Source organism: Aptenodytes patagonicus, chromosome 21, assembly GCF_965638725.1.
Source record: "Aptenodytes patagonicus chromosome 21, bAptPat1.pri.cur, whole genome shotgun sequence".
In the NCBI taxonomy this organism is placed as follows: domain Eukaryota; kingdom Metazoa; phylum Chordata; class Aves; order Sphenisciformes; family Spheniscidae; genus Aptenodytes; species Aptenodytes patagonicus.
This window is the reverse complement of record NC_134969.1, coordinates 6099279-6125900: the sequence shown is the minus strand read 5'-3', so window position 1 is coordinate 6125900 and position 26622 is coordinate 6099279. Positions and strand designations below refer to the sequence as shown.

At 44.5% G+C, this 26622-nt stretch overlaps 1 protein-coding gene across 1 annotated transcript; it reads left to right on the top strand.

The window, feature by feature from the left end:
* On the top strand, positions 1-25745 carry LAPTM5 (lysosomal protein transmembrane 5). The gene is made up of 8 exons (XM_076357439.1): positions 1-163; positions 9444-9537; positions 18406-18482; positions 19188-19316; positions 19846-19971; positions 20522-20617; positions 23890-23982; positions 24957-25745. Exons 1-8 carry the CDS (start codon positions 77-79, stop codon positions 25029-25031), a joined length of 777 nt encoding a protein of 258 aa, XP_076213554.1. The 5' UTR covers positions 1-76; the 3' UTR covers positions 25032-25745.
* The last annotated feature ends 877 nt before the right edge of the window (positions 25746-26622 follow it).

Here is a 26622-nt window from a genome sequence, read left to right as displayed (position 1 = left end):
CTTGCTTCGCTTTTCAGTGGGGCGGTTGCTGCAAATTCAACCTCATTAACTCACAGCTGTGCAGAGGGATCAGAAAATGACTGCCCAAACGACCACTGAGCCCCCCAAATGTTGCTTCTTCAACATCAAGACGGCGACAGTTGCTCTAGGGATCTTCCACATGGTAAGTTACAGGACCGAAAAGGGGGACAGGGAGAGGGAGACAAGAAAAGAGAGGCGGAGGTGTAATCTTTGCAGAAGGTGTAATCATTGCAGATCACAAGGTTTCCTGACTGTTGACTTTTCTATGTTCCCAAAAGAGAAAACCCAATGATTTAAGAGGGATGGACAAAAGAGGAGAAGGTGGAGGGGGGAGGGGGGGGGACAGGAAGAAATTTTTTGTACTGGGTGGATTTTTTAACTATTTTTTCCCTGGCTCTGCCAATTGGAGCTCATGGAAACTCACTCTGTTTCCTGTTTTTCCCTTGCAGCTTAATGCAGGAGCTCTTACCCGTGCAGGGGTGTGTAGCTTGGCCAGGGCTCAGCGCGGCTACCTGGACCCGTTGGTTAGAAACTGGGCAGCACATTGGCAATGGAAACTGTGGGAGTGCTGAAATTATGGGTCACCGGAGGGAGGAGGGATTTGGGCAAGCAAAGGGTGGGTGGGCAAAACTGCCTCATTTTTCTCTACGGCCAGTTGGACACTATATGCACCGTTTTGGTTTCCGTTTGGACCTGTGGCTGTGTTCAGCTGCCAGGCAGCTGGCGTAACTGCTATGGGGTGGGCACAGATGGCAGCGAGCAGAGGCAGCAGAGCCTGGAGGGACATTTCTTCCCCTCCACCTGGTTGCACAGAGGTGCTTTCAGGTGGCTTTAAGTCATACTGAGGATGTGGTTTCTCGCACAGCAGAGGCACTTAAAATAATCCCATCTGTTGCACTCAGTGTGCACAGTCACGGGTTGGGAGCCTGCAGGGTGATAACAGTTAACGGGGGCTCTTAACCCGCTCCTTGCACAGGGGAAGTGGAGTGAGGGGAGCTGGAGCCTGCAAATATGTGCTGGGCATGGCAGCTGTGGCAGCCGCGCCACGCACGGGAAGGACATGCCGTGGTCCCCCTGCAGCACCAGTCTGCTTTCCTGGGGCAGCAGGAGCAATCCAAGCTGCCTGAGCAAATCCTCACTGCACCATAGCCCCCTCCTCTCTCACACAAAGCTGAGACAGCGGTCTGATGTGCTGGTTTAACGGTTTTGACTTCCACGATGCCATGCCTGCATACGTTGGTGGAGGATTCAACTCATGAAACAAAAGGCAAAGGATCTGGAGATCAGCTTAGTTGCTTTTTTGGATAGTAAGATAAAGGGAAAATATTCAGTGAGTGATAGGATTTTATAAACACGCCAGGAGTCATCAGTGCTGTGGGTTGCTGGAGGCAGCGAGTGAGGAGGGTGGCTCTGCTTGGGCACAGTGCAGCATCTCTGCATCTCCCTGGTTTGGGGCAGGAGATGGTCCCATGCCAGCCCAGAGCAGGAGAGCAGAGAAACTTGGGTCTACACCGCATCTTCATGCAATGTAACTGCCGACACCTTTCCCCTGGCATTACTTGAAAGTCAGGTGTTGCAGTGGCATTTCCATGCCATATTTTAACCATTTGGGGACCTCAAAAACATTATGAGATTGCTTAAAAGAATCATGCAATCTCATAACCTCTTTTGCCTTCTGCTTTTTGAGCATCTAGATTACACCCTGGGCAGGCTACTTATCTTTTTGCCACAAGCTCAAAGCTTATAATCTCACTGCTTTAAAGAAAAAGAAATTGCTGCATTTCTCGTGCATTCTCATGACCCACAGACACAAAAATTGAAACATACGAAAGCTGAGAATTTGCAGCAGAGCACAAGCAATTTCTGACAACCAATTAAACAGATAGCCATCACTATGAGGGGGTCCATCACTAGAGGGATGGTCATGAACTGTTTAGAAATGGGACCCTCGTAGGAAGTGTAGCCAAGATCTGAAGAGGAGCTGGCAAAATTAAAGGTCTGTGCAAAGGTGGGAAACACAAGACAGGGAACTACGACACATTTTCTCCAGAGGGCTACAAGCACGCCGTGTGACGTGAGCTATCTGTTATCAGAGGTGAAACACAGGTACAGAAAATGAATTATTTTTTCCTAGCTGGGAGGGTGAATCATAAAAAAGCCTCCTTTGTCTTTCTCAGAAGTCAGCAAATGCTTTGAACTGAGGCACATTTTTCTCATAAGTGTTTCACCATGATGCCACTAACAACAATAGAGATTCCCGATCTGCACTAGTGCGTGATGGAAGAGAATGAGACGCCACCTCAGTGCTGGTGGCTAACAGGGAAAACTTAATTACCAGTGACATTATATGAAAGATGTGTTATTTCAAAAACGTTTTGTGGGTCTGTTGAAGACACCAGGTGAGTTTTGAACAGCAAAAGGGAGAGCGCCTTGGAGTGAGCCTTCACAGTGCTCATGGGAAAGAGTTTGCAGAAGAGGTTCAAAAGGTCCACTGAGGGCAGGCAAGAGAAGCTGCTTTTCTTTGCAAAATGGCAAAGGCAGAAGTCGTAAGACAGATGTCCAGAGTCAGCCCCAAAGTCCAGCAGCCTCCCAGCATGTTTCCAACACAGCCAGCAGCGGCTGCTTAGAGAAGAAGGTATTGGAAGCAGGACAGGTACCAAGTGATCCCTTCCCTGTGCATCCTCTGCAGTCAGCACGTCAGAGACTTCTTGAGCTTGAGGTTACATGAAAACTACCGTGTTTACTAGCTGTTGTGTTTAATAATCTCCAGCTCTGTTCTGCTCACATTTCCTTTTCAATCATTTCTTTTCCATGTTTGACAAATTCTAGTGTAACAGGGTTGTCTATGAGCAGAGGCTGTTTCATACACAGTCTTTTTAATTGCTATGAATGTTACCCCTCTCCTGACTGTTAGCAGTGGAGACATGGTTCAAATCAGAAATTATGTGTGATATACTTAGTTGTAGTTTATACCTTATCCTATATAAATAAAAGGATAGGTATCTGCGACAAAACACTTGGATTCTCTGCATTGCTAACTAAGAGAGGATAAAGGACTGATCCTGGGCCCTGAAGTGAAGGGATGCTGCCTGGCTTGGGGTCAGCCCCTTCTGGAGAAGATTGGTCTTGAAGAAAAGTGGTTGGAGTGGTTCAAACCAAAGCCAGGGAGCAAGCTAAGTATGGCAGTATGGGCAATCAGGGGTCTAGTGCTGGAGCTACCCATTGACCCTCTTTTATGTGGGACAAGTCTGCACTGAGTACGAATGTGACTCTGAGACCATTTTTAAAACAGACTTGCCCATCACCCACAGCACATCTGAAGCACATTCACAGGAAAGGACTTAGCAGTAATAACTCTGCTTGATATTTTAATGAGGACCAAACTCTCATATTGCAGTCAAAGCCACCTGCACGTGTCCCCTTTCTGCTCTGCCAGGGCATGATTTGGCTTCACCCTTTACCTGACAGATCACAAGCAACACGAACTCACCGTGGGATCTCACCATGGGTTTGGTGAGGATCCTGCAGAGCCACAGCTGGGTCCTTGCTCTGCTCTCCCTCTGCCCACATTGGTAGTCCCCAGTGTCAGGGCTGCCTGGGTAGGAAACATCCCGTGTCTCTAAATGGCAGCTCTTGTGTAGTTCAACCACCATCACAGTGACCAGCTGGATGTGGCTCGTGGTCAGGAGGGTTTGGGGTCACCCTCTGAAACTTTGTGGTCCATCATTGCAAAACCAGAAGAGTGATTACCATAAGATATGCACAAGCCTGATGTACAAGATCAGTGCAGGGCATGTGGTGCCAGGGAGCATTAGCAACTAACATGCAACTTGGGTTTAGAATAAGGAGCCAGAGATGCTCTTGAAGACCGGGGTTGACCCAGTAAAGGATATGGGGAATGGACAGGGGCAGCTTAACCCTCAACTCTTCAACTCTGCTGGCTCCTGATAGAGTGACCATCACTGCAATACCAGAGCCTCTAACTCCCCAAGTATCAGCGGGTCCCGGTGTGTCTGAACGTACTGTATCATCACAGTGGGTTTCTTTTACACAGAACCCCTTCGGAAACAGTTTGATTTTTGGAGAAGGTTGTCTTGCCTTACTGCTTTAAGAGATAACACAGAATAGCAAATATCTTTTCCCTACCTCTTCTCCACCTTTTTGATCATGTAGCTGCAGCTGGGCAGAGGGAGGGAAAAAGAAAAGGGGATTTATAACTCAGCAGTGATTTGGATGGTTTGCTACATCAATACTGTTGGTTTGTATCAGTATAAATTATGGCTGTGGGTCCTAGTGATGAATCATAGTGATGCTGGGTGATAGTAATGCCATCAAACACAGGCTCTCAGGCTTTGTGGTAATGCCTTGTCCTCCTATAAATTAGATTTGTCTCACTGCTGATCTCTCCATAGTCAGTTGAAATAAATCGTGGGCATTTTCAAACAAATGGGGAAGGAGAAGGAGGGCAACGAGGAGGGGACAAGGTTGTGTGATTAGCAAAGCTTCACTGGTGTTGTGAGGTGACTTGCAGGTGACTTTCAAAGAAAGCATGGAGGAATTTGTCCTTCTGCTCATCGGCTTCTCCCAGGCATGAAGAAGATCAAGCTATTTGACATTAGCTTCAAGAGCAAGGCCGGAAAGTTGCTTCTGTGCATACAGCATGGGCAGAAAACCTGCAATTCATTTGCTCCTAGTCCTTGATTAGAGCCAAAGGAGGTCTTAGAAAGCAGCATGTCTGTAGCTTGGTCTGGCCTCTGTCACAGCCAAGCTCTTCTCTTTGTCAGCTCTTTAACTCAAGGAGCAGAGTCTCATCTCTGGGACCTTCCCCAGGTCCAGTCCTCACCTGTGGATGTGACTATTGTTGGTACAGAGCTGTGATTCATTGCACCTTCACCAGGTTGTGGCTGACCTGAGATGTTCAGCAGACCCTGCGCTGCTCCCTCATCCTCCTGGAGCATCTCTGTTGCACAAACAAGAGGGGGAGAAAGAGGCAGCAGGAAGGAAAAAGATGAAATGTTTTGAAAGGAAATCAAATGGAAGCTAAAAACACTCCTCACTTCATCCTACCCTGCCACAACAACCACTTTTAAATTAAAGGAAGAAAAGGCGAAGCACTGAAAGTACAGCATTTATATGTGGTGCTACTTGCCTTCAAAGTGCTGGGTGTCACCTGCTTGTGTGCATCGCTGCCAGAAACCTTCGCAGCACCCCAGTGCACTGTTGGAGCAGCATGTCACCATCCCCATTGACCCCTGTCCATTATGGCTTCAAGCTCTCTGGGCGTGAAAAAAAAAGGAGCAGCCGTCACACCAAGTCCACGTGCGTAAAGATAAATCATTTGGAGATTAGTCAAGCTGCACATATTTCAGAAAAAAAAGGCACATGACACAACCTCTAACAGCAATTTAACCCTACTGCAGCTGCAGCAAAATTATTCACCAGGGAATGGGGGCTGTGTGCGTCATGCTGTTAAGGTTCTGCCTTGCAAGACACCCCCAATTTAACCGCCTTGGTTTAACGACTGGCTCTACCTCAGTCCTACACTATTTGGCTAAGTCACTTCATTTCCTGGTGTTACAAATCTTTTACCAAGCACTCCTTTTAAACAGAGGCAGCAATAAGGTGAGAGGTGTCCTCCAAAAGTTGCAGCTGTAGGAGATAACATAAGAAGGGCTGGCTGGTGGAGGGGCTGGGAGACTGCAGCACACAAGTGAGCTGCAAATCGAGTGCCAGGAGGTGAAATTCCCTTTTTTAAGCCTGCCTCTCTCCTGTCATGACATAGCAAGAAAAAAGGGAACTGAATGTTTGAGGAGCAGTCCTGTCTGTCTGAAACGGGAACCTTTCTGTTTCTTCTGGAGCTGAAGGGTGAACCTTGGGTGAGAATATATACAGCCTTGCGGAGCAAGGAGTGCCAGGCAGACACCACATCAATCTTTCTCTACCTTCTTCTCAAATTGAGGCGAGCAGCCCACTGTAGAGGTTTCATCACCTTGTACGTACATTCTCTGCAGGAATAAATGAGATTGTCACATGCCAGGCAGCAGCATGTCAAACCCAAAGTCAGGTGATGGAGAGGTATCCTGGTCCTCACACGGCACTTGTGATCAAGAGCTGAGGGAAAGACACGCAGATCATTGCCTGTTTTATCTCGTTGCAGTTCAGTGGCTTGTTCTTTCTATGCAAAAGGCCTTTTAAATGGAAAGTTTAAACCAACTGTCACTTTAAAAGTCTTCTCCTTAACCTTTCAGGTTGGGCTTGGGTTTTCTATCTGATGTGTGCTTATTTTATGTGACTGCAGTTGGTCTGGTTGTGTGGCTTATTTCAACACTTGCAAGGAAACCAGGAACTCTTTTGCTCTACTTTCCCCTCTTTGATAGACATTAGAGATGGTTCTTCGTACTGAAGTTTAGGCTCTGGCTCTGCTCTGGCTGTAAATCCATCTGGGATGGGAGCATTTGGGATTTGATGTCCTGTGTTCACTCACTTGTCTTTCAGGAATGAAACTGATGTTTAGGGCTCAGGTCATCCATTTTGCTCAGGCCTCCATTTAACAGAAACCCGAAAAAGCAATTTCTTCCTGTATTTCCCATGTTGACATTTGAGGGGTTTGACCAACAGTAGCAATAAGGGAAGCAAAATCTCTTTGGGAGCGTGTACATGAAACCTCTCAGAGAAGTTAGGGCACTTGAAGTCAACATGTGATCGCCACGTGTAGTTAGTTAAGAGATCCTTTACGTCCCAGGGGAGACCGTCAAGTGTAAAGAAACTCCAGATTGATGCAATTTCATCCTTGACAAAGTTCAGTGCTTCCATGGGACTTCAAATACTGTTACATTAAACTGAATTAATGTTAACTTTCTTGTGTCCCTATGTAATGAGATCTAGATATTTCTCCTTTTCCTATCAGCCTCATGAACAAATTGCAAAGTTCATTTACTGCATGGCAAAAAAATGAAAAAAAGTAGTGTGTCTCATGTAGCTATTGAACAATCTGATATCAGACAGGCCAGGAGAAAACATGACTCATCTTTTCTTCCAACTCAGACTCTAGACAGTATTTTAAATTCAGAGGGAAGGCTAGTGGTGGAACAGTGTCCCAGTCCCCACTGCAGCAAGAGTGTGGCTTGGCGGACGCTCACTCTAGAAGCAAAGGGCTCCGGGGGATGTGCTACAGCTCTTCCGGAAACTGCACGTGCAGCTTGTGGCACAGAAAGTTGATGAATTTAGTTTTGAAGATAGTTTCTAGTTTCTAGGTCTCCTGCAGCTACCGCAGAGACAGTAGGAGAGTCTGCATTCAGCTCCTGTCGCTGCTGCAGGCCATCCCACCCAGCCTTGCTTCCCCATTTCAGGGCAATGTGAAGTCTTTCTTTCCATGCCTCTTTGTTTTGTTTGCTGGCGGTGTCAGCCCTAGCACATCTGACTATAAGTTACTCCAGCCTGAACTCTGCCTGGATCTTGTATGGCACCTCCAGCCACTGCTCTGCAAAAGACAAAAAATATTTCTTCTGCTCGCTTACAGTTAGCTTTGCCTCGTCTCCCTGCAGTTGCTGGTTTTGTGCTGTTTCCCGTACGTAAAGTTTGCAAACACAAGCGCAGACCACAACAGTTCTGTTCCTCCTTGCCTACATCACTTCTTTAAGTGGTTGTTGAAACAAAAAAGACTGCTACAGCTATTGTGGAAAAGTTGTTTCAGCTATACGGTACCCGAGCTTGTGATGATCTTGGTGGCAGATACAGACTTGCTTCCTGCGTCAGTGTGGGGTTCGGCTGACTCAGAGACAGAGGTTGTGCAATCCAGATAAAATGGCTTCTGTCATTCACCACTTTAGGACAACCGCTTTTTTGTTGATGGTACCTTTGTTGATGGCTCATGTCCATGGAGAATAGTCTGCAGAATGGGTGCTCCCAATGCTGGACCCAGTGTTGGTGGGGTGAAGATGGAGAGTCATGTTTGCACAGGTTTCTCCATTGTTTGCACACCTCAGGATTTCCTCTCCTGCAGACTCAGTTCCCACGTCTCCGAGGAAAAACGCACGGGGCGTGATGGTCCCTGCACTTCTCCTGGTCTGACTCCTGCTCTCTGCTCTCAGGCTGTGCCCTGTTATTGTGGCAAGAGGTCCTCCTGGACAGGGGTAAAGCTCAGGCAGAGAAGAAGCGGCAGCTCTTTGCACAGCAGCAGGGAGGTCAGCGAGCTTGTCCAGACAGTGACACGCAGCTGCAGGGTGACAAGCCTGTGTTTCCTGCATCCTCGGAGAAAGTGGCAGCAGGCTTCCTCCCCAACCACCCACGCTGTTAAGCCAATTTTAAAATAACACAACACACACTATGCTGCTTTTGCAAAGTGCAGCTGTAGGTATAGGACTGGCAGACCATGCTGTGCTCCAGCTTGCTACAGCCGAAAAACGCAGAAGAAATGAAAGACATACCAAGCATGAGGGAGGACAGCAGAGATCGGAGAACGAGGAAGAAAATTATGAACAAGACTGGATGCATGGTGGAGTCAGAAATGTGCCGTCTCACTACACAGTGCTGAAACTGTCAGTAAGGTGATGAAGGAGCAATAAATGGCCTCAGAGTAGTCCTTTACCCCAAGGGGTGTTATTTGTTCTGACAACACTGTGGGCAGTGACTGATGCTCCGTTGTGGCCTTGGACTTCTTGTTCTCATATCCACAACAAGTTTGGTCCCCTTGGCATGTGCTGTCTGTACACACTGGCAGGGTGGGATTGTCCCCAGAAGGGATGTGGTGGGGTGTCTGGCCTTGTGGCTACTCGTTTCCTGCTTTTACTTGCACAGAAATACCCCAGACTATTGGACTGAGACCACAGTCTCTAGACCTCACTCCATCTCACAGTTTGCTCAACTCAGAATGGGATGAACCCTGGAGCCTGGGGTTTGATAGTCCAATTCAGAAACTTGGAGAAAATAATTTTGGTTCAATGTGAAAAAAGCGCATTTGGAGATTTTTCTCAAATAAATAAAAGAAGGAAAATTATATTTTTGTCAGTGAAGTAGTATAGCTAGACTTACAGAGACATCTTCATTCTTTTTTTGTTTCTTTTTACACTTTAAAATACTATTGTTACATTTAGCTCCATTCTGAAGCAAAATGCAATTTCAAAATGAAAAGCCAGGACTTTCTGAATAAAAAATGTTGAAACAAAACTCATTAACTTTGTAATTCCTCCATCCTCCTTCAGAAGCTGGCAGAAAAAGACAGTTAAACACAAACCATTAACAAACTGATAACTTTTGCCTCAGTGTTTCCTTGTAAAGGATTTTAAACCCTTCATGACTGTCTCACTTGGAGACCCATCCTGCATTTAGGACTGTGGGCACTGTATGCTCCCTGGAAACAAATTTGTTGATAGGAAGTTGGCCCAGGGCCCACTGAATTGTGTCTTTTGCTTTTGTTCTCCTAGGTTATGAGCGTTTTGCTGATGATTGAGTACTCCCTGGAGGTGGCTAGCAGGAAAGGCTTTTGCAGAGACCTGGACAAGGATTACTACAGAATTGGTAGGTCACCGGGACGCTGGAAAGCAGCAGAGGTCTGTGGGGTTGAAAGGGAGCCCAAGGTCACACATTGGTCCCTCTTTCTTTTTCATCAAAGAAAATTGGAAACTGGTATTCAGAGCAGATAGGCCAAAAGCTCAGACCCAGAGAAAATTTAGGCTCTAAAGATTTGGATTTTGGTTTAGGCCATGGCTGTATTGGCTTTTGGGAGACCAATGTGGAGCCCAGTGAACTTGCCTTTATTTCAGTGGATCAGGCCCTCAGCCCAAACTCTCCAGTACCCTCATACACCTCCAGCCTTCCCACTCCCTCTGCAATACACTTTGCATTAATCTGACAGTCCTGGTTTCCCCTTCTCTTTCTTTTCACCAACTGTAGATCATTTAAGCCTTACACACACTGTTGGTTATCTTCACATGTTGGGCATTTTCTAGGAAAACACTGAAGTGTCTGACCAACTCCTCGATGGACCTTGTCTGGCCAGTGACCTTGGGGTCCCAGAGTTGGGAGAAATCGCAGCCCCGCACTACATCCCATGGGTGCATGGGCTACCTGACGTTGCCATCAATACCCTGCCCTCTATGGCATGGAGCCGTCCTCTTCTCATCATCCATCACGCCATGCAGGGTTCTCCTACCTCACAGTTGAAGGCACTTCAGAGTGCCACACCAGCCCACCTCCCTTTCCCCCCTGTCCCTTTGGCCCCCATCCGCAGATGTTCCCAACCCCTGGTGTTTTTTGCAAAACATTGGTTGTCTGGAAGAAGCAGCCAGGCTGTTTTATATCCCACAAATAGTCACAAGTATCATATTCACCACAGTTGATTGAATTCCTATGGCTTGAACTAGGAAGGATCTAGCTTGGCTTTCAGAGACCTGGCGGATTTCTCATGTGGGGTGCAATTTAAAAGAAAATAACTCCCCGAACCTCAAATATTACTTAATCGGGATAATTTTGCATGAAGCTGTTTAGAAACAACAAATGCAAGGTGCTTTTTCCTTTTCTTAGTCACTTTTCGGTGTAAAACCACAACTTGAGATAACCCTTCTCTACTGTGTGCAGAAAGACGGAAACCAGACTCCCACACCCGGCATTGTCTCTCCCTGCGGAGAAGGCTCATAGTCAGAGAAAAATGCAACCCACAGCAGCAAGGACTTGCCTGTTCCCTGCTTTTCCAGTGTGTCCTTCCCCAAGCTGCAAGCATGCACAGAGAGGCCCCCTATAAGTGGAGGAAAAAGCAGTCAAGTACAGCAGATTCCTGCACATACCAAACTCACTTGTCCCTGGGGTAGGAGTCAGACACGGTGGAAAGCACCAAAAACAGGCATAGTCACTGTCTGGGTGAAGTCGTTGCTAGCAGATAGGTTCACATTTTTCCAAAGAGTCCAGCTGGGTTTTAGGAGCCACCACTGTGATCCACCAAGGCTGTTTTGAAAGGCATCAAAAGTGAGCAGAAGATGGAAATTTGGGTGAGTCCTGCTAATAGGACACCAAGCAAGGGTCTGCTGGTTCACATCTTTCACGCAGGGCGTTATTTCCAAAGCAGACCAGTCTGGGCGGGTTGGAGGCTACTTTGCTTAGCTGTGGTCCACACAGGCCCCTCTGGAGCTGTGGCTCAACTCAACACCCAATGTAGACTTGCAGGATGACTGCTTTGGAAAATGCTTTCTGCAGAGCTTTCCCATTAGGGCAACATGCAACACACCGAACAGGCTCTAAAACCCGGCTGTTTTCCAGGTGGCTGGGATCAGCACAACATTAGTAGGGGAATGCAGTTTTCCATTTCTGTAATATATGTTTCTGGTTTTAATTTTACAGATACAAACTGAAGAACATAATGCAAGTGGGACCTTAAGGTCTTCCTCCCTTTACTGGGCTTGTGGGTTTTTTGGTTGTTTTTTTGATTGATTGTTTTTGTTTTGATGTACCTGGCTTGGACATGGGCACAGTTGGAAATATTTTTTCCTGATGGTAGAGTATGCACAAGCATTCTGACTCATACAGTGATCTGAACTGCCGAAAACTGAACATGATATTTGCAGATCAGAATACTTTCCCACAGATACAGTTATGTAAAAATGACAATTGTTTTTCATTATTTTTTGCAGAAAGATCATCCAAGGCCAATAATTTTTACTTTTCTTCAAGTATCTAAGTAAAATATTCTTTAAAGAAAAAGAAACAAATCGTTGAGACAGATTTTTCAGATAATTTCCATATGAAACCATTATATGCTTTCTAAGCAAGACGTGCATTTCTGCAAATCTGGAGGGTTTTCTTTAAGAATAGAACCATTCCGAGTGAAATTGGCCCTGTTTTTAACACCACCCCCTCTTCCCACGCAATCAAAATGACAGGTCTTCCCCCTCCCCCTCTTCCACTGCCTCCTACACAAAAAGGAACATTTTATAATGAAATCTCCAGCACTTCCACTTGGCTTCTCTTCCCAAGCATTTCAAAGGGCTCTGCTTGGGAGATTGTGAGTGTTTTCTGATTATAGTTGGAATAAACAAAATGCAACCCTTCTATTTCCAGAAACTAGCAGGGAAGCAATACAGCAAAGCAGTACAAAAAGTTCAATTTGATTTCAAAACCCAGATGGAAGAGTTGGAGAACAATTTGGGGAGAGGTTCTGTTGATGCCCTCAGCATCTGCTGCTCTATTTGTAGATCCTGCCAGATTAAAGCACGTCTCAGAATATATAATGTTAACGCTGTAGTCATGGCCCAAGAACATAAACAAGGCAAGGTTTATGGGAAAATGCTTTTCACAAGATACAGTAGGAAAAAATACATATAGGAGTTCTTTATAAGGAATCAGAGCTCCCTCAAGACTTCTCAGCAGTATGTTTTGCTGCCTTAAAAAGAGGGCCTGGGATGGGCCTCGACTTCCACAGGTATGGTCAGGGAGGGGAAGGAGAATTGGGATTCTTGTAGGTTTTTGTGATTGCCAGGGTAATGGGAAGGGTGACTGGGTCAGCTGCCCTTAGAAGAGGGATGCTCTGTCCCTTGCAGCCTCCTACTCCTTGCTGTCTTGACTTACAAGATGCCACAGGCAGCACAGGATTGAGAGCGCTCCTCTGAAATTTGTTTTTCAATGAAAGTTGACCAAGAAATTAATATAAGAGCTGCTGAAAATGTTGGATTAAAATGGGAAGAAGACCCAGATTCTTCTTTGTCTTTGAGAGCCTTGAAGATGATTTCCCACCCCTAGTGGGGTCAATGCCAGGATGTTGGCTAATCTGAAGTAGGTCTAAATTTACTACCTAACTAATATTTAAGAAATAACACAAGATCAATTTGGCCAGGCAGAGGGAACAGGAGACAAACTTTGTTGCATGGTGATTTGGGGCATTCTTTTGCAATGTGGAAGAACTAGGTTCACATCTCTATGCTCTATCTCACGTACAGCAGAAATTTGGATGTGCATTTCCCATGCAGCCTCCCCTGTTTCCAGTCTATTAGAAAGCTCATCCTGGAGCTGAGAAGCCTTCCTAGCAAAAGTCCTCTTGGCAGTGCTTCATTCCTGAAAGCATATGAGCTTTGGCAGACTAGCTTTTCCTGTTGGAAAAATAAAACCCAAAAGCAATCCCCCCAAAAACATTTCAATTAAAACCTCCTTACCAGTTCTAAGCTGCTACCATGAATGGTTTCTGCCTTGAAAAGGTTACACCCCACTGCTTGCCATAGGTCAGATCTTTAGGATGTCTTCAATTCATGCCTGTGTACAGTCTCAGTGTTAAACACTTTTATTTTTCATTAATGACTATAAAAATTGAGGCTATGGACAAAGTATAACTGGAAAGGTTGTTTCAATTTCTGTCCAGTCAGCCAAGAAAAATAACCTCAGTTATGCCTGAAGACCTGTGTGCACAGCATATACCATATCCTATGCATACCATTTCCTATGCAGAAAATATTCCCTCCTTCTCTGATGAAAAGCGAATCCAGCTAAAGGGACTGGGAGGCGTCTTTCCCTTGCTGGTCTTGCTTATCCTTTGAATGCGGCTGTCCAGAAACAACTCCCTGCAGCTTATCAGCAACACCGAATCAGACACTGCCGTCCTTGACAATCTGTGAATGCAACTGTTAAACCACAGCATTATGAGCCCTGTTTGTATTTCCCGTGCCAGTTTATTGGTCCATAAAATAGAAAGGGGTTTCTCTGCATTCATGGGAAATATTAGGACTCATTCAATGTCCCTCCTGGCTACATTCAGGGCAAAAACCCTGATGAGAAGTTAATAAAAAATAGACATTTGGCAAATAAATGCTCTCTTTTCCTGTTGGATGGGTGAGGTTTTTTGGTACTACTTGCTAGCGTTGCAAATATCTAGTGCAGCTCTGCGGAGGCTCTGTCAATTGCCCCTGTTCTGCTTACACCACCTCCCCAAGGAAAATGGCATTTACTTCACAGCACATATATATTCCTTCTCATTAAATTCCCTGGGATCTCTGGGAGACTCAGGTAGTCTCAGAGAATTTGGGCAAGGAAAAGCATAAGAAAGAGCATGTTTATTTATTTGTTGCTGGCTTTTATTCCTGTATGTTTTTGGAAAAAGGCACACCTCAAAGCGGGCACGCTCTCACCAGACTCTGCCAGCGATAAGGTACCACTGTCAGCGTGGAGGTGGAACTGAAATGTTCTTGTAGGTAGGATATTCTAGGGCTATAGGAGTGAAGCAGGCTTTGTGAGGAGCAACATTTCTTCCCTGCCTGATTTTATAATCATTGAATCAGAGCAAAAGTAAGGTGGATCCCTGGAGGTCTCCAGTCCAAACTCCTGCTTGAAACAGGGCTGACTCCAAAGTTGGGGCAGCTTGCCCAGGGCTTTGTCCAGTTGAGGTTTACAGATTCCCCAAATTAGAATTCCACAACCTCTCTGCATCCCTGTTCAAACTGCATCACTTATTGTAAGAATTTTCTTCCTTTTATCTGGAATTTCCTTTATTGTGACAATTGCCTCTTGTCTTGCAATAACAGCCCTCAAAGAGCCAACGCACCTTCTACAGGGACAAACCCTGTTATTCCCTGAATATTCCGGTACTTTTTAAGGTGCTGTAGAGAAAACAGGTTATTCCTGAGATAGGCACCCAGATGAACATGCGGGAGGAACAGAGGGAAAAACCATGGAATGATGCCCCTGTGTTTGAGATTATACAGGTGCTCAAACTTGGTTCAAGATTCCTAAATTTTGCCCTTTTCTGAGGGTTTTTAAGTACAAAAGAGACAAACATTCATCCTACAAAGGCCAACTAAGCATGAAGGGAAATGCTGAAGAGACTTAAAAATTAACGTCTTATATTTTTGGACAACAGATGCTGGGCACGGAAAGAGCCTGTTAGTCACAGTAATGCAGTCTCTAGGGTCTGCTGTGGCCGCAAGTGCCTCAAACCCCAGGGATCCCCAGGGATCTACTGCTGGTTCTGGAAGGTAACTTGCCACTCTGCCAGTCCTTGCAAAGTATTCCAGGTGGCATTTGGCCTCTCTATAACATGTACCACATTCCCATCTCATGGAGGGTTTGCACAGACAGGGCTAAGAGCCAGCAGCTACCACTAAGGGGATCACTCCTTTAGCCCATCTGCTAAATGTGCTCCCACAAAGGAAGAAGTAATTTTGTTTAAGTAAAAACTTTGATTAGTGAGATTCAAATCCATTGGTACTAAAAAGTCCCTGGAACAGAGAGATCTGCTGCCAGCGGAAAGGATGACTATATTTGCTGTTAACAAATAGGAGGCAGACAGTGTGTGGAAAGTTGTTTTCTCTTGGTTTTCCTTTTCTTTCCATCCCTTTGTGTCTGTAGGGTTGTGGGCTTTTTGTTTCTTTGTTATTTTGTTTAGGGTTTTTTTGATCTAGGTTCTGCTTGGAAAGTTCAGCTGGGTTCTGCCAGCAATTAGCCTGCAGAAGCAACGACCAGTTGCCCAATTAATTAGTGAGCCTGCCGAGAGAGCTGGAGCATAAGACCATGTAGAAAGAGGCAGAAAAACACAGCTGTCTTGAATCCGAGGAAACACCGTGCTAAAGAGATAAATCCTCTCTGGGGCAAACTTCTGATGGTTGGTTCTGGGAGGAAAACCAGAGGAAATGGCTTCAGGCAGTTTGGGGCTTAGTGGGACTGGGACTGTCTCCTTTTATGGCTGTTCCTACAAAGGCTGAGTCTGTCTTCTTTGTTAAGCTCTTTTGGTTTGAGTTTATGCTGTCCCCATGTTAATCTTTGGTTCTTTGTGCACCAGATCACAGCCTTGTCTCTACTGTCCTGCTTCTGAAAGGTGGGTTTGATTTTCTGCCTTGAAGGTTAGGCTCTTCCCACCACCCTTGTGAACTGCAAAGCTGTAAGCAGCCTCTTCTGCAGTAAAGCCCTTTCTCCATTGCCCTCTCTGTTCTCATTTGGGGTTTGCTGGATTTAGGTTTTCTTTCTTTGCTGTTTCCTAAGACTTCTTCCTCTTCTGTGTTTCAGTTCTCATTACTTTGTGGGAAACAGATCCTGCATTTGGGGTTTTTATCAGGTTGTAAGTAAAAGTTATTTTCTTGTTTTGTGCCATCAAAACTCTTTTTTCCTGATGTAGGTTAAGTGTTGGATACTTTTGATCACTCCCTTAGGTCTTGAATGTTTGATGCCTCCATGTGCAGCAACTCACCTAGTGCTGCTCCCTCTCTTGAGATAAGCTATTTTTGCTTCTTTGAGGGATGCAGCCTCCTCAAAGTGTTTTTCTCTTTGACACTGAGAAGGAAGAGGCTTCTCATACCCAGGGAAGGAAGTACTGGTCAGAGCTTCTTTTCGGACTAAAGGTTCCTCATCAGCAAATCTCATTTCTAGACAAGACTCAAGTGTGATGCTAATTCTGTGAGGGAAGTTAAAATATCTTTCGTATCAATGCATTTAAATGAACTAAAGTGCACTCTCTGCTAGCAGAGTAAGGATGTGAGGAGTGTTGCTGTTGGTGCCACCTGCCCTTGCTGCCAGATGTGGCTCAGCCCAGCTATCAGGCAGGTCCTCTACAACCCTGGACGGGCTCTAGAGCTTCTCAGTATCATCTTTGGTCCTTTCTTCAACTGGCATTCGTCCATACCCACATTGCTTAGCAGAGCCTGGATGGAGCACTTGACAGTTTCCATATGCTGCAGCATCTAATGGGTGCCCATCTCCTGCCAGATGTCGTGGGCAGCACGGGGTGGTAGGTCTGCCCTTCTCCAGCATGGCTCTCCCTTTGACGCAGGCTGACTGCATTTGCTCCCTCAAACAGAGTAACTGGCCAAATTATGATACAGCTGTGACTGCTCTGATGCAAATGTTTTGTTGCTGTAAACAGCAGTGTTGGTGTTAGCTGCCTGAAAAAGAGGGGTGGGTTTCTCTGCCTCAACATCATTGTAAATTATTGTATTCTATTGTCAGCAAAGCTAGGAAGTGAGTTAAGGACACTTCAGTATATGCCCAAGCTCTGAAATACTCCCCCACCCACTAAAAATGTAATGTGGTACCAAAGCTATAGGCAAACACTCAAAGCTGGGGGAGATGGAGGGGCATTTTCATGGGGAAAAAATGGGTAAAATGGAGCAGTGAAGGATTTCAGAGCAGCTGGAATATATCAGGGATCCAACAGGCTAAAGCACAATTTCTATATTTCTTTATGAAAGCAAGCAAAAGGGGTAATGGAAAAAATAGAGTTAGGCACTAGATTTATTTAATAGCCATGGAATAAATTGGGCAGTTGGCAGGGGGGAAACCGAAGCAGTAATCAAACATTTCTGATGTTTGAGAAACATACCTATGGAAAGGATCCGTTGCTTTAAAAAAGTCAGAAAAGTTAAAAGTTTGGCTCTTTTCTGATAAAATTAAACCCTTTATTCAAGCACTTGGGAGTTGGAGACCCCAAACAGACTGTTGCTATTTTAAACTCAGGTAAAGCAATAAGAAAGAAATAGGGGAGTGAGTTGGAGGAGGCACTGTGAAAGGCTGTACGTTATGCAGAGGCAGATAAAGAAAGTAGCAGTGTTTTGCCTTTGGAGTGAGCGCCCCCCCACCCCCCCCTTTTTTTTTTTTTTTTAATAAGCAAACCAACTTTACAAAACACCTCACACTGTCTATGAAGACCAAATGTGTATACTGCACAGTGCAAGCAAGGCTTTGGTAGTCATCATCAGGGCAGGGTGCAATACCAAGAGGGAAAATTGCTTCCTGGGAACTGTTCAGTGGGAAGCTACGTGTGTGTAAGAGATCGCCTTCCTGCACCCAAAACAGCTGACAAAGATTGCCTTCAGCCCTGTAGGTAGAGCTGGCTCATGTTGTTCTCCTCGCACATTTATTTTTAATGTGTATGTTGCATCCTACAGCTACCGAGAGTGGAGGTGAGATATCTCACCCTGAAACTCTGTGGTCCATACCAGCAGTGGGTGGTTAAAACTCAGGCTTCTTGTCTGCTTGCCAGTCTTGCAGATCTTTCATCAGATTTCACTGTTGGTTACTTTATCTGTCTTTGAGTCTCAAAATAATTCCCAACTCAGACTTATTAATCATTAGCTAAAAGCACTCTGCCTTTTTTTTTTTTTCCTACTTCATTTTATCTTAATATTGTAGCCTAGGATATTTAAAATTGTAGTCCAGGCAATAAAGGCTTTTGGCTCCCACGTGCCTGAGCTGACAGCCTGCTCAACCCGGTGGCTGAAGAAACAGGAGCTTCAAAGACAGATGAAAAAGTGGGTGTAGAAAGGGAGAAGAGGGTTACCTTCAGGCTGCATGGCATTCATTCCCCCACATATACAATTCTTTCTGCCAGGTTATCACACTTTAACTCTTCCATAGTGGTATGATTGAATTGGGACACTAGGCTCCAGCTTTTAGTAATGTGGTAACTACTTTTATTACTTTTAGCTGATGTCATGACCAGTTTCCTGTTGATCATCATGCTGTTTGTCATCAGTTGCAACCTCCTTCTCGGTGTGGTGACGGTATGTTCTCCGCAAATGATATTTCACTGCTGGCTGAGGCCTCTCTGAGTTAGGAGGTATTAGAGGAGGGGACTAGAGGATGCTCACTGAAAATGCTGAAGCGTGATCAAAAAAGCAGATAAATATCTCTGCTCTTCTACAGGGGGGGACGGCAGCTGGTTTGCAGTCTCAGGCTCATCTGCAGGGCTGCTAACTGCCAGATTTACCAAATCTGGGTGACGTTTCCATCAAGACTATTTTTCGTGTTAAGGAACAGAAATGTTATTATTTGGAAATGTCGCTTTACTGCCTCATTTCCTTGATCTTTTGCAAGTCAGATCCTGGAGGGGAACTGTAACTCCCCTGTTACGCTGGGGATTCCCTTCCCATTTCAGGAGAAGAAATGACCGTGCATTGGTGTGGGAACCCAGCTTTCTCTGTAGTGGTAAACTTTGGGGACAGCTGAATGACAGCTCTGATGGGATCAAGTGTCAATGTCACATAGTGAAAATTCACAGAAACTTTCCAAGGGAGTGAAAAAAATCAGTGTTGATGCCCTTCATTGTTTCTGAATCAATTGTCACTACAGTATGTGGAATTAGATGCAGAAATTCCAGGAAAGTATTTATTCTTGGAGTACCTTAATATATGTCCTTTCAGGTATTGATAGCTGGTCTCATTCTCCCATTCACAATAGAAATAACTGGCATTGTTTTTCTTTCTCAGAAAAGGGAACGTCTCCTGATCCCGTTCCTTGCTCTACAAGTCATGGACTTTCTCCTCAGCCTCCTAACAATGTTCAGTTCCTACATACAAGTCCCAGCAATCATTTCTGTGTCCTCCCTTAGCCACACGGTAGGTAACAGCTCACTTCTGGGGTGGTCTTCTCTGTTCTCTGTGAGATGGAGACCAATGCGTAATGTAGGAATAAAGGATCATTACCTTGGGCCACAGTTCTTCATGGTGAGGTAGTTTCTATACTGGCTGGAGACAGGAGGCAATCCTTGGGGGCTGGAGGGTACGCAAGGAAAACTAGTGACAGCTGGGACATTGTTTAGTTTCCTATGCCTGGGAATCTTCCTGTTGATTTTATTTTCTGTCTCATGGCTTCGGGAAGGTCGTTCTGGGTGTGCCCATGCTAGGAAGGGTTTGCTGGAGATAAGCTAGGAATATCACTGCTCCAGCTAGAGGCCACTTCTGTGGAGCTTATGCAAATCAGCCCAACAAGATGGTTTTCTCATCATTTTGGTTAGTATAAGTGAATTAAATAGCTTAGGCTGTCAATGTGAACAAAGCACAGGCCCTGTGTAAAATGTGGAAAATCTAATGAAGTGACGCAATCTTGTAATCATAACCAAATTCCTGTTTCCTGCCCTTCTTGCAGCAGGGACACTCGAAGATCCCTTTCCTGGCTCTGCAGCTGCTGGACTTCTGCCTGAGTATTCTCACCCTCTGCAGCTCTTACATGGAGGTCCCCACCTATCTCAGCCTCAAGTCTTCAGACAATGGGGTAGGTTATGAGCAAGCTCAGCTGATTTTTCATGCTGTGAACCCCTATGAAGTTTCTTTCAGTGGCTGTTAAGACAGAGTAAACTTTCTCTGATCTCTACGGTATACCCAGAACTGCTCTGATGACAAAAGAGGATTTTCCATATGTTCTCACCAACACGGTGTTCTTGACTGACAGCTTGGTTCTGCATGTATTTCTTAGAAGTACACCTTGTTTTTCTTGTAAGGATGTTATGGATGCAAATTGCAGAGCAAAATGATTTGGATAGAGCCTGCATGCATACATTGAAAATGCATATACTTTTCATCTTTATTAAACAGTCACACTTTTAGTTCTCATTTAAATAGGCTTCTGAAAATCTTTGCCAAAGACGTGTAAACAGTAGGAGGAAAAAAATATCCCTGTACTCTTCCTGATGAGGAAAGAAAGGTGGCCTGTCCCACCTTTCTGAGAGGCAGGCTGAGAAACTTGCTGAGATCTCCACCACTTTGTGTGACCCTCGTAGAGGGAACCGGCATTTATGACTGAGACCCTCTCCCTCTTTTCACAGGGCTTTTTGCCAACCCTGGAGAAGTTACCAACAGAGGAATATGCCAAAGTGATGGTCACCTTCACCATTGCGTTCATTGCTGTCCTCTTCCTGAAGGTAAATGGCTGCAGGGTCTGGTGAGGCTGAAATGAAGCTCTCTTGCCTGGGGGATAGGAGGAATTGGTTTTACTTCTCTCTCAAATCTGCCAGGGCATTGGAAAGCCTTGTTGGTCTCTCTTTGGGCATAATAGGAGCTATGCCTCAATGTAGTGTCTGAGGCAGGTCTAATATTCAAATCACTGGTATTATGCTTCTAAAGATGTGAGTTATAAAGTAAAATCTCTCTTATACCCAGAAACTATTACTGCCCATTCATCTCTAGAAGGATAAGATGTTTGAAAACAAATATAGGAAAGTCTTCTGCTCTTGTGTGCCAAAATAAATTAGATCATTACGCAGCAGGTTAGATCTTCCACTTGGGTAAGTTGCTGTATCCGCACTGATGTAAGCGGAGTTATGCACACTGATACCCTGAAATTTAATTAAAACCCGTGAGCTGCTAAATCCTGCTTACATCTCAGAAAACTCCACTGTGAGATCGTTTTTATTCTTCTTGCTTCAATGGATGAGAAAACAGGTTTTTCACTGAGGGGTTTCAGACCAGCTAAGAAAACCAGATCTTTCGAGGTACTTGAGCAGATTCTGTCACAGTGAAAAATGCTACTTGTTAGCTGGAAAGCATTTTTTATTCAGACTCTTCCCAGGTGGCCAGAGAAGCCAGTGTGGAGTGGAGTGTCTTGTATGATTGCACTGCAGACAGGACTTTAGCATATCTTTTAATATTTGCATAAACTGCGCAATAGCAGTGGAGATAACCCTGAAACCCAGCCGGCAGTGTGTGTCTTCAGCAGAAATCTCACTGACCTGGCAAATCGGTTGATTTGAATTTTCCACAGGGTTAGCTACAAGACTGCTTAACTTGCAATGACTTCTTGTGCTGGAGTTTGTAGGAGCAGGGATGGGGGGAGGATAATTAAAAAGAAAAAAAAACTGGACAGGCATAAGTACTCCTTGGTCTACTAAACTCCCCAAAACAAGTCATTAGAAACCCCATCCTTTAAACTTAGTGATAATCCCTCCCCTCTTCTATGTGTAGCAAAACCATTTTCATGAGAGAGTTCCCTCCAAGTGATAAAGATCTGATGAGGAACGTGGCAACAACATGAAAATTTTAGACCTAAAAAGGCAATTTGGCCAATTTTTAGGGCCTATTGGTTTCAATTCACTGAATGCCCACAGCAAGGTAGCATTTAAATATGTTGGACTAGCCTGGGATCTTTTTGCATAAATTGACTTGCTTAATGACCCATCGCAAGTATTTATTGCTCCTACACTAAAATGTTTTTTCTGTGTATCTGGCACTGTTTGCCTCCTAACTTGCAGCTACTGTCCCCAAATAGTTATCTGCATGCCACACCATAGCATAATTCAGCTAAAAGATGGTCTGTCAGACGGAGAAGAGATGGGGCACTGAACGCCTCTGCCAGTGACCTCATATGAGACCTGCAAGACTTTGCTCACCCTTTTAGCAGGAAAGATTTCTCTGACAATGCTAGGGGGATGGTAATGCTCCTCTCCCTCCTTTCTCTCATATAACACCACCCTTTGCAGGGACCATGTCCTGTTGCAACATGGAAGTCTCTCCATGCAACTTCACAGCTCCTTACCAGTGTGGTGGCTGGTTGTATGTTTACTTGTAGAGCCCCAGTGGTGATATCATCAGTTGTTCAAGTCTAAGTTCCTTGGAGATGTGAAGTATTCAAAGGGCAGAGTGAGTGAAGGGGTGATGCTTACACAGCACCATTGGGGCAGTCTCCCTTGCTGATCTGTGTATCCACAAGTAATCTTTATTTCACCTCAGTATCATAAAGTCATCCCCCTCCACCGCCACGGTGATAAGAATGCAGAAACCAAGGGGAATAAAACATTTCTGATGGGAAATGAAAGAAAGGGTTTAACATAATTACTTCTGAAGTAGCTCGTTTCCTGACCTCTAGGACAAGCTTCCCATCCACTTATAATATCAATGGCTGCCAGAGAAGTTTTCCCTCTTCAATTCAGTGTGGAGACGGATATCCTGCAGTGACTCTTGAGTGTTTTGAGTTAGCCAGTAATGGGATGATCCCAAGGTCCCTGGCTGCCTTTACATGAGCTGTGTGTACTAACGTATTCTGCTCAAACTCACTATTGCTTGCAGCAGTCTTAACTGAAGTCAACTTCATTGAATTCGGTGCAGGTACTGGGTTGGCACTGCAGCAAACTCTTCTAGTATCAAAATCAAAGAAAGGATTTTTTTGTTGTATGTTTTTTAGTTTATTGGGGTTTCTTTCATGGATGAGTGGGGGGTTTTGTACAGTTTATGCGATGGCTTCAGTGTCTTGCACGTTTGCTTTCTGTATGAAGAGGCTTTTGGAAGGGGGAAGGTTTTTGCAGTATTCCCTAAAGGTGGTCGAAGTTTGGATTTACCTCCTCATCGCTGGAAGTTTGTTTGAGAGATGGATTCCTTCAACTCAGATACTTCATTCCTTGTTCTCGTTCTTTGTCTTGGCTTTGTGTCAAGACAAACAGTCCTCATTGTTCTAGGAAATCCTAAGCTACATGGCTTGTTCTCAGGGCATGTAACTCCCTATGTTCCTTTGAAAATGCCAACTGTTTTTAAAGTAGAGTCTTACGCCAATAAAAATAAGAGGCACACGACTTTGCCTCGCTGCACAGAGTAGGGAAAATATTTATTTAATATGGTATGTTTCACAGGCCTTGCTTATTTTCTTGTGCCACAATCCGTCAATCGATCCATTTTTCTCAGAAAAGCTCTATTTACTGCATCTTGTAACTCTGTGAGGTGCAAGGCAGTCTTGTCAGAAAAGTGTAATTATTACAAGTATAGGATTTTGTTGAATGAGCTGACCTTTCAGGTCAGTCCTTGTTGACCAGGGAACCTTGGATCTCTGGGAGGTGGATGTTGTGCCCAAGGTGCTTTTCTGAGACAACCAAACTTTGTAGGCTGCTCAGAAAAATAACATGAAAGACGTGATTTCCTTTCCTACCTGATGACATTGCACTCTCAGAGGTCTTAAGCAGGTGCTTTATATTTGATGGTATTACTAGTCCTATTGACTTCCCACACCAGTGTACTGTTCCAAATAGATGGAGTTGTCACCTTTCTCGTGAAGGATCAAGAGAGACTGATTTAAGCCCCTGGGATACATGGTCCCAAGCTTCTTCCTCCAGAGAAGAGAGTAGGACAATAGCAGGCTGATGACAAAAGTGGAAATGCTCTCGTTGACTTGCAGTGCAATGGCAGACTTCCCTTTCCCTTTCCTTTTCAGGCCTATATGTTCAAATGTGTCCTGAGCTGCTTTAAGTATATTAAAGCCAGCAAGAGAGAGGAGGTGAAATTTGACCCACAAGCAGTTGAAAAGGTGAGTAAAGACTGCTTCAGACTTACACCATGAAAAGGCATGGTTTAGACTGATGAGATTCATGATGATCCTTACTTTTGCTTCTTTGGTGGTCTGAGAGATAGTTCAACCCTTCAAATGTGCATTAACAGGTACTAATAATCAGTTTTCAATTATATTGTATTCCTTTAACTTTACTTTTGTATAAAATCTTTCAAAGTCAATGGTATGTGCAAGGAACCTGAAACTCGGGCTTCAGGCAAAGCGGATAAATGGGAATATATCACTTTTATTCCCTGATCCAGAGATGTGTTTTTAATTTCAGCTGAACTTTGGTTTCTGTGCCTAATAGTGCTACCCTTGTTTAAAATTAAGTTTGTCTTCACCTTTCACTGGATCGATGTCTGAGAGATTGTGTGCGTTGCCCTTCATCTTAACAGTTTGCTAAATAATGAATATCAGTGTCCTTCCTTAGATTACTGATGATCTCTTTAATAATAGCATCCAGCTGCTCTGACACAATGGAAAGATATTGAAGACCTTCCAAAAATAAGAGATACTGTAAAGAAGGATGAGAAGTAAAGAGGAAGAATATGGAATGTGAAGTGTAGGCATTTGTCTTGTTGAAACTTGGCAAATATGATAAGCCTTGTCTTGCCAGCAGCGTGTGCCCCTGCTGTGCATGCATCATGGCCCTCTGCAATGATCTGAGCTTAGCTTCTTTGCTTAAGCAATGAGGCTTATATTCTGGACATTAAAGAGCCTTGGTCCATTTATTGCAACCATGCTTTGGGAAAAGGAGGTGGGACTGGCAGCAAAGTGGTTATAAAGTGCTCCTCACCTCTAACTCTTCTGGATTTTTGCCCTTTACGTCTTACAGCCCATGTAGTTCTTCTACCCTGCTTTGAACTAGGTAGAGAAACACATCCAAGATCAAATCCACTTGAAACCCTTCATGTGATCCCCAGAGCATAACTAATGGTCTTCTCTTCCAGGTTGTGCTGCCATCTTATGAGGAAGCCTTAGAGTTGCCTTCCAAGGAATCCCCACCACCCTATGTAGCAATCTAAGCTCCACTCATGGAGAGAAGATGACATCTATACTGCTGTTGGTGCCTCTTACTCCTTCTGTCAGATAGTCAGCCTTATTGAGAAGTCCTTACTTTACAGCAGTATCATGCTTATTACAATCCAGCTCACTTTATGAGCCTGCAAAGAGTGATGGTGAACCACTGGAGTTGGTGCCTTGTTCTACACTGGCAGTTTTGACTTGGTACTACCAAGCTGCAGTGCTAATTTTAATAAACTTGGCACCAGGCACCACAGAGGTTCCCATCACTGGCCTCTAACATCTGGCTGATGTGAAGTGTAGGCACTGACCTGAATCCCTTGTCAGGCTTGCTTTATGCCGGCAAGATGCTGTTTCTCATCTGTCTCACATCTAACTCAGCAGCTGAGACATTTAGGAAGTGAAATGGGGGGGAAAAAAGGCAAGAACCTTTTTGCTGAGATAGTCCAAACATGAAGCTATGCTAACCGGCATCTTTTAATGAGGAGCCCACGGGAAAGGGATCAGCAAAAGAATGAAGATCTCAAATGAACTATGATGCAGCTCTCATCCTGTCTGCTTATGATGATGATTAATAGTGTGTACTCCAGAATATAGAATTTGCAGGAATTGTCACAGTATTGCTCTGATGTTTTATACCCGAGTGTTTGCATTTTTTTTGCTTTTAGTGTGACTTGAAAGATGAGTTTCAATAAAAAAAGTTAATGGCTTCAATACTTTGCTGTCTGATTCTGAACGATGCTGTCCTAGTATGTCGCAAGGAAGCAAAAGTTTGCTTTCCAAAAAAATTAGTTAGCAAAAATGGTACTTTGGTCTTAGGCTGATGTTATCTCATGTGTGTGCTGCTTGCAAAGGCAAAGATGGTATTTCTAACAGCCAACCTGGCAATTTCATCTAAAAATCTAGCTTGTTCCTTCTTGTACATTATCACCCGTGTTGAAGGTCCTGCCCCAGGCATCCTTCCTGCGGCACATTCACAACTGACTCTGACTGCAGAGGTCAGTCTCTGTAGATGTTAGTGAATAGTGTTGCTGGTGACAGATGAGAGATGTCTGGAATTTAGCATCTGCTCACCTTTTTGGATCGTTGCCTGTTCTTTATAACAACTCAGTATGAAAGTGTAATTTTCTCAGTAATAACTATTCCAGCATCATCCACAATGTGGACCACAGCCTGGGGTCTTTGTTCTGCTCTGAGACAAAACAAAACAAAAAGTTTCAAGGGAAGATTTGCCAAAGTATAAATAAGAAATGTCAGTGCTGCCCCATGCTCTTTTCACTGGATGTGTATTTATGTATGTGGGGATGAAGATAATGATGTTGGTAATATACTTTTGAGCTGGCTTTCTCATCACTGAAGAGGGGGGGTGATTCCTTTTCTCTGTGCTTCATCTCCCTTATTCTGGGGATCAGGTTACTCAACAACAGACCTGAAGTCTGGAAGGGTGTACCACAATGACTTCTTAATGTCTCCAGTGCTTTTAAACATGCTTAAAATCACTCACAAAAATACAAACCCTTCAAATTCTTCAAGCAGAAAAGAATTTCTTTCTGACCCTAAATCTGGCAATTGTTTAACTGTGACCAGAGAGTA

Excerpts from the sequence above, each read along its gene's own strand:
- LAPTM5 (XM_076357439.1), top strand. The coding sequence starts at position 77 with ATGACTGCCCAAACGACCACTGAGCCCCCCAAATGTTGCTTCTTCAAC. Across the intron at positions 9,538-18,405 it reads CAAGGATTACTACAGAATTG|CTGATGTCATGACCAGTTTC; the intron begins GTAGGTCACCGG and ends TATTACTTTTAG. Across the intron at positions 20,618-23,889 it reads TTGCTGTCCTCTTCCTGAAG|GCCTATATGTTCAAATGTGT; the intron begins GTAAATGGCTGC and ends TTTCCTTTTCAG.